The 14886-nt window shown below is 38.4% G+C and overlaps 1 protein-coding gene across 1 annotated transcript in view; it reads left to right on the top strand.

Moving 5' to 3' along the window:
• The window catches only part of grm4 (glutamate receptor, metabotropic 4), a 177872-nt gene that overhangs the window by 121756 nt on the left and 41230 nt on the right, over positions 1-14886 (top strand). The window contains exon 6 of the mRNA XM_039693054.2: positions 719-859. Within this exon, the coding sequence (XP_039548988.1) occupies positions 719-859 (141 nt within the window). The remainder of the gene's footprint in view (positions 1-718; positions 860-14886) is intronic.

Here is a 14886-nt window from a genome sequence, read left to right as displayed (position 1 = left end):
TTTTGTTTACATCCAAGTAAACTCCACAGAGTAAGTTAACTTTTAATATGGGGCCCATGAAATCTATAAACCATCCATTTTCCCCCAAATTCTGTTTTCGTTTTTGTTTTATGCTTCAATAACCAGTTCAAAATTGTCTAATGACATGAATTCATCAAATTATAATAATTTAAAAGAGTAGTTCACTTTAAAAAAAAAAAACTTCAAGATATCCATGTCATTCTTTCTTCAGTCGAAAAGAAATTAAGGTTTTTAATGAAAACATTCCAGCATTTTTCTCTATATAATGCACTTCATTGGTAACCAAACGGTTCAAGGTCTAAAAGAAAGTTTTAGGTTCCCACTGAAGTGCATTATATAGAGAAAAATGCTAGAATGTTTTCATCAAAAACCTTAATTTCTTTTCGACTGAAGAAAGAAAGACATGGACATCTTGGATGTCATGGGGGTGAGTAAATTATCAGCAAAAATTTTTTTTTTTTAAAGTGAACTACTCCTTTAATAAAATTTTTAATCAAATGAAAATGAACCAATTAATTTACAAAATAACCGCTGTGAAAATAAACCTGCTGTGAACATTCTCGGTGTGACAAAACAAAAAAAAAGGTACATGCAAATTTTCCGTCAAATCATATTGCTCTTTGAAGTTCATTGGCTGAGAGCTTTGACTCTGACAGAGCACATTAAAGTGACACAGATCTCATCGATCTACCCTCAGGCTTTGATCGCTACTTCACCAGCCGCACACTCGAGAACAACCGGAGGAATATCTGGTTTGCAGAGTTCTGGGAGAACAATTTCAACTGCAAGCTCAGCCGCCATGCCTTGAAGAAGGGATCTGGCATTAAGAAATGCACAAGTAAGTATCTCTCCCTTTGGCAATACTCCATTTCACAGAGCTCCAGAAAAGTGAGAAAAGGGAGAAGCCAAATTTATCGTAAAAGACTAGGCCTGCTTTTCTCAGAACGCCTGAAATGGGCCTTTGTTTACACCAGAGTCTGATTAGTCATACCACAGCGAAGCTGTTCTACATCTGATGTTTCCTGATGCACAGCAGCAGCAGCCCTACGCTAAGCACACAGAACCAGCAAATTGGAAAAAAGATGATGATCTTTAATTGATTCGAGCCTTCTCTCAGGGGAAGAGCCGCCCGTGGCGGCCCCGTCAGTTATAAGTTGAGACCCGGTCAGAGCCCGTCCGTTCGGCTGTGAAGAAAGGTTGACTCCTAGCAACACATTTCAGGCTTCATCCAATCAGTGTGGGTTGTGATCTTACGAGGAGGGGTTTCCGCCGGCAGACCTTTTCGAGTAGTTTACGGTAGTGCATCTGATTCTCAGCATGTAGCCTACCAAGCATTACAGCGCTTACTGCACTGCACCAGTAAGCAGGGCAGGATATTAACCTCTTGGTTCAGTGTCGGCGCGGTGACCTCTTAGAGACGGCAGAAGCCAAATTATATGCGACTGTGGCAAAGGGGCTCACTGTAACATCTCAACGCGCTAAATGTCACCGTGCATAATCCTTGTCAGTGGGCTCACTTGTAATGGCTGGCCTTTAGCATGCTGCAAGAAGTATCTGGCCTGAAACAAAATCCATTGCTCCACCACAACGTAATAAATCACTTTTTCTGTATGCTAATTGCTGTGCCCACAAGAAAATTCATCATTGTTACCTTCCATTCTTGAATAGCCATTGGTGATTAAATGCAGTGCTTCTATTCACTTGATTAAAAAATATGGTAGGTTGTTTTCAGTGTGTGAATGAGATGCAAACCATGCCACTGAGCACAGCTTTTTCTTTCTCCTGTGGCATATTCTTGCATGCTTTTGCTACACCCAAAGGTTCACATCTAAAAAACGTGGCGTTTGAGTGTATTGCACATACTGAATGCTGAAATCATGCTTGACTATTCATGTAAAGAACAATTTGGCATTTGCCATCCACGTTGTAGCTGACGTATAATGCCGCGTGGGAAATGAAAATGGTGTTAAGACTGTTTGCGCAGCTTTATTAGTTTAAGAAAACGACTTCATGTTGAAATGCAATGCAGTTTTAACTGGGTCGCATCCTCTAACAGCTTTGTCTCAAAGGTAGGATGTAATATTTGTCTGAAAGCATGAATTCAGAACCGGAGGCCACTACGGCTGTGGCTGGATAAACCTTTATCGTTCGCCGTGGATTCTCGAGTTAGCAAAGCGACGGTCTCCAGGGTCTGGGGGTTTTCAGTGCTGTAATAACTGCTGATGGAGATTAACAGTCTAGATCTGCATGTATTTTCCATTAAGGTTTAGCTAGCATGGTTCTTAGCATGTCATGCATTTGAGAAAAAACAATGTTTTGCATAGTGTTATTAGCACAGTGTTGTTGTTTTTTTTAGTCATCTAGACAGACTACAGTGTATCCTCAAATATAGCCTCAGAGGGACAATGCTAATGCATGAGTCAACAGGCACCCACAGATTTGCCCGAATTCCAGCTGACTTTTTTCGATAATGACTAATGTGATGGAGGATCTGTGAAACGTATTTGGGGTATGAATCAAAGCTGATTCTATGACAACACTGTGTCTGTCTTTCATCCATTTCATTAGCTGTGAGCTGGGTTTTAAATACACTATGCAAGGTATTATTTGCAGTATTTATTTATTTATTTATTTGATGTTGAAACTGTTTTCAGATTAAAAACCTATGAAACCGCATTTAGCTTATACCATTAAACCAATAGTCAAGGAGCACAATACTACACTCTAAAAATTGCTGGGTTATTTTAACCCAATTTTTGGGTAAAATATGGACAAACCCAGCCATTGGGTTACATTTTTAAATGACATTTTTTTACCCAATGGCTGGGTTTGTCCATATTTTACCCAAAATTGGGTTAAAACAACCCAGCATTTTTAGAGTATATATATATATATATATATATACACCATTTTTATGTTCTGCATTTGTTTGATCAAATATCAGTAATATTGTGTATTATTATAACAGTTAAAAAAGCATCATTGCTCTAGTCGTCAGTGTCACATGAGCCTTCAGAAATCCTTCTAATGAACATTTACATACTGTAAATTCCTGTATAATGTTGTGGTTAAAATCACTAATTTTACTTTTTTAATTTTGAGTAGTCAAAATAGTATAATGTTGACAATTTTTACAATTATTGCCATAGCCTGAAAATAATTGTTGCCTTTTTGTATGGGACGCGATTTCAATATCGGTGCATCACTAACTATAATATTTTTGTAAGCATATATTTAGTATTTAATGCATGTTATATTTACAGTATTTATCACTGACTGTTTTCAGTGATTATTATTATTTGAATTCATTTTTTTTTTTTTGGGAAACATTGCAGATGTAATGATGGTCACAAGCACAGAGATGCAGCTTCAATTTAACCAAGCTGAGTGCTCACAAACCTGGTTCACTCACTTTGATTCGGACGTGCCTGAACATAGTGTTGACCAATTGATTGAATTGTTTACTCTGTAATTAGTCAGTCTTGTTCCATCAGTTTGACCCATTGATGTGGATTTGGGCACTGAGAGTGTAAATAAACCAATCATAGCAATGTTTGCCAGTATATTGCCGTTGCCACCTCACATTTGCTGTTGAAGCTTAGTGAGGACATATCGAGCTCAAGGGGAGTCCCCCGCTGAAACTTAATCCACTGATGTTACTGTTAGAGAGTCCTATGATGAAGGCTTTTGATGTCATATTTCTTCCTTTTTTTGTAGAAAGGTCAATGGTTGAATCAAAACACAAATGGCACAAATATATTTTTCACCTTGAGACCTTTTATTGACATGCTGTCAGCTTGTCCAATTACCCTAATTCATGAAACACGTGCAGGACCAATTTCTGTGTAAATCATTCAGAAAACTGTTGCTACATAAATTGTTCAGTTCATGTTTAACGAACGAGTCCCAATGTGTGCCGCCTATCTGACTATATAGTTTTGACATCAAGATCTGACCCCATAATCAAATGACTTTATTGGTGTATTGATTTAAAAAGCTTAAAATGCCATTTTGGGGGGTCAGTATGAGGTTTTTTAAATACTTTCATTACGAAAGGACTACTTAAAAACTTGAAAAACTGACAGTGAAGACTTTGTTCTTTTGAACTTTCTATTTGTCAAAAAATCCTTAAAGAAAATTTGGTTTCCACAAACTTTAAAGCAGCGCAACTGTTTAACATTGACAATAATAAGAAATGTTTATAGAGCAGCGAAATCAGCATATAGAGGGAATGCATTGGCGTCACTTTGACGCCTGACCGAGTGGCAAAAGATCTGCTGCATGACTCGATTTAATAGGGGAAAATGCGACTAAAACGAACAATTTTATCAATTTAAATTAAATGTTGGACTCAATATAGTGTTCCTTACAACTTACTAAAGATCCAGTGGTACATGTATATTGACATGCAGCCAGACATTTATGTTTGCCTGATTTCGACACCGGGGAAATAAAGGCTACGGTCACACTGCAGGGCTCAATGCTCAATTCCGATTTTTTGAAAAAATTCGATTTTTTTTGCAAGGCCGTTCACATTTCCAATTAAATGCGACCTTTTGGTGATCTCCTGTGTAAACGTGAAATGACCCAGAAGTGACCCGCATGCGCAGAAGAGTAATCAACGGTCAACGGCGTCATTGCCACAGCCCATATACAAACACAGACAATAATTATTTTATCGACGGGCAAAGTTTGCACATAAATGTGATTTTTCCGATCTTCACCGACCTCGTCATAAAACCCGTTTAATTGATAGTGCGCGTCCTCCTCGGCGCTCCTTGCTTTTTGTCACGGCGGCCGCGGTGCGACACTGGTGGCTGGTGACTGGTTTTTCCGCTACATTTTAAGGCATGTATACATGTGTTTTAGCCAGGTTTTCGCCTGGAAGGCTCTATAGAAATCTGGCACCCTACTGTACGAAGTTATACTGACAGAGAGTGCACGTTCACAGACACCAGAATGAACGTGTTCACAGTAATGTTCATCAGGCAGTAATACAGTATGTTTATGAACGCGTTCATGCACTATCGTTCATTGAACACGTTCAGGCACAACACTGGGGAAGAGACACATCTGCAGCGGCCCATAACAGTGCAGAAACGCGTTGGAGTTAGCGTGTTGGCTAGCTACAGGTGCGTGCAATGACGTGCGGGTCGGATATATGTGACCTGGCCGTTCAGATTGAAGTCGCATTTCAAAAGATCGGATACATATCGGATTTGGACCACGTACCCAAGTGGCCTGGGTCGCATTTGAAAAGATCGGATCTGTGTCGTTCAGACTGTCATGAAAAAATCAGATACAGGTCGCATAGGGGCAAAAAAAAATCGGAATTAGGTCCTTTCAGCCTGCAGTGTGAACGTAGCCAAAAGCAATATAGACCTAAACATAGCAAAGCAAATTTGCCTGTGAACGCTTTAGATATATGTGTGTATATATCATCATATCGTCCAGCCCTAAAACTTAATAGTGCAGTAAAAACATCCAATAATGCTGAATATGCAATGATAAATATTGAATTGAGTTGTTAATATATATAACAATACAAAATATATGGGCATGGTTTTACACCTAAATTCAGCATATTGACACAAAATGATTACTGCAAGTGCAAATCCACCTTTCGCTGACTGGAGTCCAGTTGTTCCTGTGAATTGCAGCGATCCATTTGCTCCTCTTTCTATAGCAGTCTGTAAAAATATACCTCCGATTTTTTTTTGTTTTTTTTTTGGTCAAATCTAGTGGTACAGTCAATCGAAAAGCTCTTTCCCACTATATAGGTGTTTGTTTTTCGCGGCATTTTTGCCACTCACTGTGAGTAACTGTAGGCACTCCGGCCGACGGTGACGTCACGCGCATTCCCTCTATATACACCACTACAGCAAACAATCTTACCAACCCCAAATTTTGATATGGTAGTGTGTGTTAGATTTAGTACAAAAGCACATGTATGTATCATGTCAAATTTAATTTAGATAATGCATTGGATAGCAAGTTAATGAGTACAGAAATGTATGGGATTGCTGTTTTATCAGAGAGAATGCAATGCTTGAATATAAAGACTGTGTTGACCCCCACGCTTATCGAAGATCCAGCAGCCAGAGATAGAAGAGTGCTCTACATCAATGCTGCGATTTTCCAGCCCTCACAAAAGCCCTCTGGTTACTGTCGGATTAAAAGGCTGGATATCTCCGCGTTCAGCTCTCTCTGCCTCTCCTCCTCTCTACCTCCTTCCTATTCTCTATCTCTCGCTCTCTGTCTTTCTCTGTTTGTAGCACCCGGCTCTGCTTTTATCAGGGTTGAACATACAGGAAATTTTCCATGCAGGGAGCAGCTTGTGATTATGGATTGAACATGTTGAGATGGATCTCTGCGATATCAGAGGATGGGAGGACAAACTTTAGCTTGTTGACATCTGTTTGCTGTAGTTACATGGTTTCACTGCTCACTTGAGTTGGGGTGACGTGTAGCCTGACTTTTGAATCCATTTTGTAGCTTATACTCAGTGTTTTCGGTGGGGTAGTGACCCGAAAAAAAGTCAAATGATCATGTATTGGTAGGATTGGAAAATAAATAAGCTTAGCAACTTATAAAATACCAATGCATTTTTTAAGGAACATCTTATTTTTTTACAATTTGGGTTCCATTTTGGTGCTCCACTTGGGTCCTGAAGCAGAACTGGTTGAGAACCACTAATCTAGTTGCTACAGGCTACTAAGCGGCTTAATCAAATTGCATAGCACCATTCTTATTCTTGCCCATTTTTTATTTTTTTTTGTGTGTGTAATATGTATCCAGATAGTCAGTAATTATCTACATGCACATTGTCTGAAGCCGAGTAGCATTAGACTGACTGATGCTGATAAATATATAGTAGCCTGGGTATTGATTGTACACAAAATGCCTCATTTAACTAGTTTCAAATGGTATAAATGTTGGAGGGAAATGTTGCTGCTGGCAAAAAGGCAAAAAGGTTTAATTTGATCCATGTTTTTTTTTATTTAGAAGAAGCAGTTCCAGTGTAAGCATCTCAATTAATTGTTGGAGAATATATGTTGGTTAGTGGCCCAAATATTTACCACAAAATGGGCCTTAGAAAGTAACATTTCTATTTTTTATCAATTCATGTATAGAGTTAAGCACTCAAATCAGATGCATTCATCTAGGAATTATAAAATTTAAAATAAGCTATAAAATGGAAAGATTAATTGCATAAATTGCATTCTCAGTTTAAAAAACAAACCAAACTATTATTTAGAATAAACATCAATGTATAATGCACACTTAGCTTGAAATGGAGTTGTTACTTCAGGAGTTGAATAGACTGTTGTTCTGTGGAAACATCTTTTGTCAGCTGTCTGGATCAGTTTGATCAGTGGTATTCATGGTCGGAAGTATGATGCCGCTGTAAAGATGCACACAGATCTGCTGTATTGTGCAGCTCTGTGCCACTTCATTTCTAAGTTCTAAGTTTCTGTTCTACTTTGCAAAAATACTTGTCTTTGTTTCATTTTCAACTAAAAATATCTAAACATTCTTAACACTATACAAGTTCGATATTTTGCACTTGAAGCCCTGTTTTAAGATCATTTCTGATGAAATAGAATGGTTAAGATTAAAATTTGGACACATGATGCTGTCCCGAGAGTAGTTAGTTTACAAAGATGTGAAACTCACGAGTGGTCTGGGGTGTTCACTGATAAGCTCACACAAAAATCGCTGCAAAAGATGCTTTGCAACAGTTTTTTTCATTAGTTTTTGTTCAACTCTTCACTTGACTTGGACAAAAACTACATTTTGGTGTAGTTAAAACTACAAAAGTAACCATTGTGGAGGTTGGGGGGTGCAACCACAGAAACTGAAAATTCTCGGGCCAGCAGCAGTGTCAATTTTTATCTTAACCATTTTATTTCATCAGAAACACCAGGGAACTTTTCAACCTTCATAATATATTTCTAAGTCTTTTGTGATGGTACATCGACTTACAATAGGTTGAATGACACGTCTGCCATAGCCTGACGGGGGCTGTAGCGTTTTAATCGTACTTTTAAACTTCGGGTTTCGGGTAGTAACCCCGCGAACAAAGAGAACTACAATATTCGACTGCTTGACGGCATATACGTCACTTCCACCACCACCCCACTTCCTTAAAATCGGACGTGCGAGCCAAATGTTATAGTCAACGGCTCTGTCATGACCGAAGCAGCACAAAAAAAAACAAGAAAACCAAGGTTTTATCGGAGCAAATTAAAAAGAGAAAGTAGGGATGCACCGAATATTCGGCCGCCGAAAATTTTCGGCCGAAAATGGCCCAAAAGAGCATTTTCGGTTTTCGGCCGAAAGACTTTTATCACCGAAACAATACGGTCGAATTGTTGTGATGACGCAAACAGAAACCGCGACCTGCTTGTCTGAAGCAACATGTCTGTGGTGTGGACGTATTTCAGTGTATCTGAACCCGCGATGAGACGGAAACCTTGTTTATCCACCTATTATCTGCTCTAAACAATGCGCGCCGCCATGACGACGACTCCGGTTGCGAGCGGGTCAAGAGCGGTGCGCGCGCTGTCTGTGGAGACTCGCGCTGCGGAGGCAGGCGAAAGTATAAACAAGGCAGCGCGAGTCTCCACAGACAGCGCGCGCACCGCTCTTGACCCGCTCGCAACCGGAGTCGTCGTCATGGCGGCACGCATTGTTTAGAGCAGATATAGGTGGATGACACAATTAAAAATTATAAATAAGACTCGCGCTGCGGAGGCAGGCGAAAGTAAACAAGGCAGCGCGAGTCTCCACAGACAGCGCGTGCACCGCTCCAAACGGTCGAGGCGTTTATACTTGACGCGCTCTCCGTTGTACTATTCCTTGAAACGACGATTCAAGTAACTGTCCTCTAACCATCAGGAATCGGTGAGAAGAAGACAGATAAATACATGACAATGTTTATTTTTTAGTATTCCACCACCAATACAAAAATAATCATGTAAAACCCAGTAAACCCTGAGATTATTACTTGTGACATTACAAAAAAATATGTATATGGGAACATGTATGTATAGAACTAAATTAATGCTCTCTTAAATATTTTCTACATTCACTAAACATGGTTCATTAAGTTTCATGTACATTTGTATTAAACATGGACCATTGTTCATTTAAAAAGGCTTTTTATGCTATTGTATGCTAAATTTTTAAAATGTAACTAATTTAGACATGCAAACTGGGTGCTAGTGTGATGAGAAGTTTGCGCTCGGCTTTGTTTTTGAGAGAACATTTCATTTTAAAACCTTTCTGCAGGCCAGTAGATTATTATTTAGTGTACACATGAGTGGGGTCAAATTAAACATTTTAGTTTGAATTTTATTTTATACTGTGCATTGTGCTAAATAAATATTTGCCTTATTTGTAATTGATTTATTCTTTGAAAATGTTATATTAATTTATGCAATTGCAATGCCTTGATTTTAGTAAAGTTTGTACACAGTCATAGCCATAAATGCAATGATACTAATAATTGGCATAATTTCTTTCGGTGTTTCGGTTTTCGGCCTTGGTTTCCTCTTTTTCAGTTTTCGGTTTCGGCCAAGAATTTTCATTTCGGTGCATCCCTAAGAGAAAGTGATCGGGTTAAAGGCAAAACGAGGATCAACTTTGGGCTAGTGTTTTCTGGCGTGAGCTGAAGGAGGAGGAGGGGGCCGACCGATGCGTACTTGGCTGTCATGCTATTTTGGACTAGTAAGTACGTTATGTTGTTGCATTGTTTTTTTTTTGTCTGCCTTAATATGTTACGGAAGCTATCTTATCCTCCGTTTATCTTCAAAATAAAGTTAACTGGTGTTTTAACTTCTAAACGGCATGTACAAGTTTGGTAGGGGCTACATTCTTGTGAGTAAATATATAAGATGTTCAAAATCATATTTTAGGATACCTAAAATGTCTGTGATATTCGTTTATTTTTCTTGCCTCAAGCTATAATGCAAATCGATTTGTAAAATTTGCAGATTCATTTATGGTAGCTTGATATTATAATATTGATGATATAGGGTTATTATCTACCACTCAAACATTGCATTGAAGCATCATATACGTAGATTCAGTAAAACGGTAACCAATAGACTAGGCTACGCTGGACGCTGGACGTACTATGACGCTGGCTTGTAAACGTGAGCATCACGATCATTTGTCGTTAGAAAAAAAATAATAAAACCCATGAAATTATATTCATGTGACATGTTGAAATATATGCCACTGTACCTGGGATGAAGACATTTCACACACGACGCAAGCAGAACAGCTGCATCTGACGTCCTCCTACAGTGTTCAGGGCTATCAAGGTTGTCAACAAATGCGTGTGTATGTAGTATGACAGTTTACGACAATAGTAGAGACAATACTGTTTCCCAACTGTAGGGGGACCCCCGAGAGCAAAAGATCCCTGGTGTTACTTTAAAACAGGGCTTTAAGTGTAAAATATCAAGTTAAATATGTTGCTACCTGTCTGGATCGCAGTATATGGAAATTGTATGCAGATGAGGCTCTTCATAATAAGCTGTTGTAAGCTTGCATGCACAATTTCCTGCTAATTTAAATTATCAGGTCCAAGAGTATGTGAGAATAGGTTTATGAATATGTGTGTGCAAAATTTGCCATTGTAACACGACCTGTCCTGAAGAGGAAGCACAAAAACCTGGCACAGAAACGTAAAAATGTGTAACCCAAGTGAATCTCCTGCAGTTAACTACTAGTGAAGAATATGTAACTTTTTTTTTTCCACCATACTGAGATGTATAGTGTTGGCAGGAAGCAAAACTAAGAAAAGAGTGGTCATTCCACAAACATTTTCACATTAATTGCTTTTTGAGCAAAGCAATATATAGCAAAGCTAATTTTGTATGTACCCGTGGTGTGGACACAACCTCAGCACTCAGCACATTGTTTGCAGCTCTCCTTCCTTGCAACTTGTACTCACTCGGGATTGTAAGGCAAGTTTGGCCCTTATTACATCTGGTATTTAGATGTGTTTTGGTCGATCAGATCACAAGTAGACAAGAGAGAGACATATCCGTTTACACCTGTATTTAAATCCATATCTTTTTGTTCACTTTCAATCACTTCTGTCCTGATTTCTTCAAGGCAATGTATGGATGGTAAATGTATAGGGTTTTTGCAGATCTTTCAATCTAATGGGCAAAATAAGCTTACGCAATTTACATAATGAACGTGCCCGAAGATAACAGAAAAACATACAGAGAACAGCAACTTGCGTTTCTGCTCTGACGGCAAGGCTGAAATATATAATGTGTGTTTGAAGATGTACCAAGCACAATGTTCTTTCACCATTCCTGATTTCAAACCAAACTTGTGTCTTCAGCCGACAAAGTTTAAAGAGTAGTTCAATTTAAAAAAAAACTTTTGCTGATAATTTACTCACCTGTCATCCAAGATATCCATGTCATTCTTTCTTCAGTAGAAAAGAAATTAAGGTTTTTGATGAAAACATTCCAGGATTTTTCTCCATATAACGGTTCGAGGTCCAAAACAGTTTCAGTGCAAACTGTTCAAAGGGCTTTAAACGATTCCAGACGATGAATCAGATCAGTCATTAAAAAAAAAATAACAGAATTTAAGTTTTATAACTCAAATGGTCGCCTTGCTCTGTTCTGTAATGCACGTTCGTGACTCTCCTGTTCGAACTCGTTCATCAAAATGAACTGATCTTTTTTCAAGTCATTTGGTTCATTCAATGAATGAACGAATGAATGAATGAATGAATGTTAATTATTAAAATATTTAGCCAATTATTTAATTTAGGAAATGTACTTTGTAAATATGCACATTTTATGTATATATATATTTTTTCTCATACTACATTAATGGGTCTTCAAGGTACAATATGCATGATTGTTTCGCCACCAGGGGTCGCTAACCTCTTCCAATTACAAAGGCGTGTATTAATGACGTATATTCCGGATTTAAACGGAATTATGGATCTCCATGGTCAAGCTGATGGATCTTTTGTGGGTGAATGAATACATTGATGTTTTTTAACATGACTGTAGTATGAAGCAGGGCGCGATTGCTAGACGTATACCAGCGTGTGGCGGACGTAGAGCTCTCGGCATCTAGAAAGGTGTTGATCTTCGTTTTAGTGCTCTTTTTGTCTCAAAGTCTGCTTGCCATGGTCCATAATGTTTGAACAAAACCCTGCTAGGGACGCTCACGCTGTTGAGCACGCATAACGGGCATAACTGACCCAGTTGTCCATGTCTGTCGCCATGGTTACTATTGCAGTACGAGGTCAAACCTGACGGAAACCAGGGGTAACGCGGATATGACGTCATTGACTGGCGACTTCTCACCCCTGCTCACACGCCCCGTTTCCTTGGTTAAAAATCACAATTTTCTCACGATTTACTAATAGTTGGAAACATTTGGGATTTTGTAAGTAATCAACTAAACAAAATATATAACATTGGCATAGTGTTTTTTTGGATATTTTACTGCAAAAATCCTGCATATTGTACCTTTAATATATGGAATATGTATAGCTGCCTTTATATTTTGGGGTTCCTTGCAAAGGGGGACTTTCTTGTATTGTTGAGGTTTTAGTGAATTTCTTGCAGTGAAACTAAGTTGAGAGTGAGACCAAAGATTTGTTGCATCTGCTTGTGGATAAATGTATGGTTTCCTACTATAGGGATATTTCTAAAACAAAGATGGAACACAAGACGCCCATCTTTGTATACAAAAAGTGTTGAAGGATGTCTCCTAGGGGCAATTCATGGGATTTGGATTGCCAAGCTTTAATAAGGTTCTTTGTTTCCCAACGAAACCACCCTCCGGTGTGGTGGAGGAGACATCATCATCATCATCATGTCTTAAATGCTTAGCATGGGAGTGTGGATCAAAAAGACCTATCTTTCATCCTGAAGATATGACTGATAATGCAGAGGTGAGGCAGATTCCATCTATTATCACCATCCCACCTAAATGTTGTGTATGGATTATAGAGGTGGGCCCTATCAAGGACAACATATGAGTCATCAAAATGTGCCTTTGATTAGTAAGTGTAACGGTTGGCATAAAAGCTAAAGAATGACTTGCTGTGTAAAACAAACATTTAAACAGATTGCTTTCAGAACAGTTTTTTTTTCTATGTACTATTAATATTTAGATTGTCTGGACCTAAGACAAAAATCCTGAAGCCTCTCAACGAAATAATTACCCCCCTTCTTTGATTGCTGGAGGGATTTTTGAGGTCTGAGCTCCAAAACTAATGTATGCAACATCTAAAGCAGTCATTCTGTCCTTTGAATCAATTATAGTAGCAATCTCCATGCTGAATATTATAGTTCATTTGTCTGAAGTTAATGGATTGCTTTTATACAGTAAGTGCATTCAGAGACTGGCACTCCTTGAGTAAGGCCCACACCACAACCATTTCTATAGACCGCTCACATTGTGTCTGAATCAAAAGCACTTTGTGTATCAAGATTTTCTTTTACAGTTGTTGAGGTTAAGGCTACAGCAGGGTTTCCACTAAACCCTTTGAGAAATAATTCACTCGTCCGAAACCACAAACAAGAGACTTAAGTGAGACAAAAGACTCTGGAGGTTTTTCTGGCAAATGGGGAGAGTCAGAGCCATTATTCCCAGTGAGAGCATGAGCCCTCAGAGCAGGACATCTAGTGTCTTTAAAGCCCTGGAGCAGCGAGAGGTATACAGAAGGTTATGAGCGTGCTACTCTGTCACGGCCACCTTTCAGCCCCCGACAAACTCTCCGAGATGCCTCCCTTAATTGCAAAGGATTCCTCAAACGGCGGCCGGCTCTACAGCCATCGTGGATGCGTTTAGAATCTAGGATGAGGAGTTGGTACTCGTAACTGTAGGATTTTGTGTTTAAAGTTTTTTTTTTTTTTCGCTCTGCTTGTTTATTTTTTTATGCCAATCATTTGTATCAATGTTTTGTGAGAAAATGCCCCAAATGAAGATGCAATCAGTGTTTTATTTTATTTTTTTATTATTTTCATACATTTATTTATTTGATCTCTATGAATTATTTTTAAACAGGATCAAAATGCATTAAGTATGCAATCAATTTAATTGAATTAATCATATTATTTGGTGAAAAGAAATGCCCCATATGAAGATAAAATCTACTTATTTTATTAATTTTGAATTCTATTTATTAATTATATTATTTCATTAGTATTTTTTTTATTAAGTCAATAAATTGTATTTTATTTTCCGCAATTTTTATGTTCTAATAGAAGTTCTTTTTTTGTTTCAGTGTTGTCACAGTACTTTGTTTTATTTAATATATATTTGTAAAATTTAAACACTGTTTTTCAGCAAATCAGTGAATGTTAATAAATAATGTTAACAAGTTGTACAGTAGCGCATGTGAATGTGCTCAGATGAGGAGTTAACTTGTAAGTCGCATTTGAAGGATTTTGTGTACACACAAACGGCATGAATGGGTGCGTTCGTCTGCCAGAGAGAGTGCTAATGCGTTTGTGTGTTTGCGTACGAAGAGCATTAAGAAGTGTGTGGGCTCGCCATCCTCCCCCAGTGTGAACGATTTACAATGGATTTTTTTCCACGGCGGACGTCGAACATTCCTCCCCCACCCCCCAAATAGTTATGCTTGTGGTGAACAATTACACAAGCAAAACCTGCCTCTTTAATTTAGGGTTTTCAAGATGCATAGGGACTGTCGAGGATGTTAAATTGCCTTTGGCTTTCTGTTTAAGGCAATGCTGAAGTGCTGGTGATTAGAAACCCTAGAAGAATAGGACAGACATTTCTTTACTAACAGCAGCTTCTAGAAAAAAAAAAAATAAATAAAAAAAGAAGAAAAACACTCTG

The sequence above is a fragment of the Pimephales promelas genome, chromosome 8 (assembly GCF_988280905.1).
Source record: "Pimephales promelas chromosome 8, fPimPro1.hap1.1, whole genome shotgun sequence".
Taxonomy (NCBI): domain Eukaryota; kingdom Metazoa; phylum Chordata; class Actinopteri; order Cypriniformes; family Leuciscidae; genus Pimephales; species Pimephales promelas.
The sequence above is the reverse complement of the archived record's forward strand: the minus strand, read 5'-3'. Positions and strand labels throughout refer to the sequence as shown.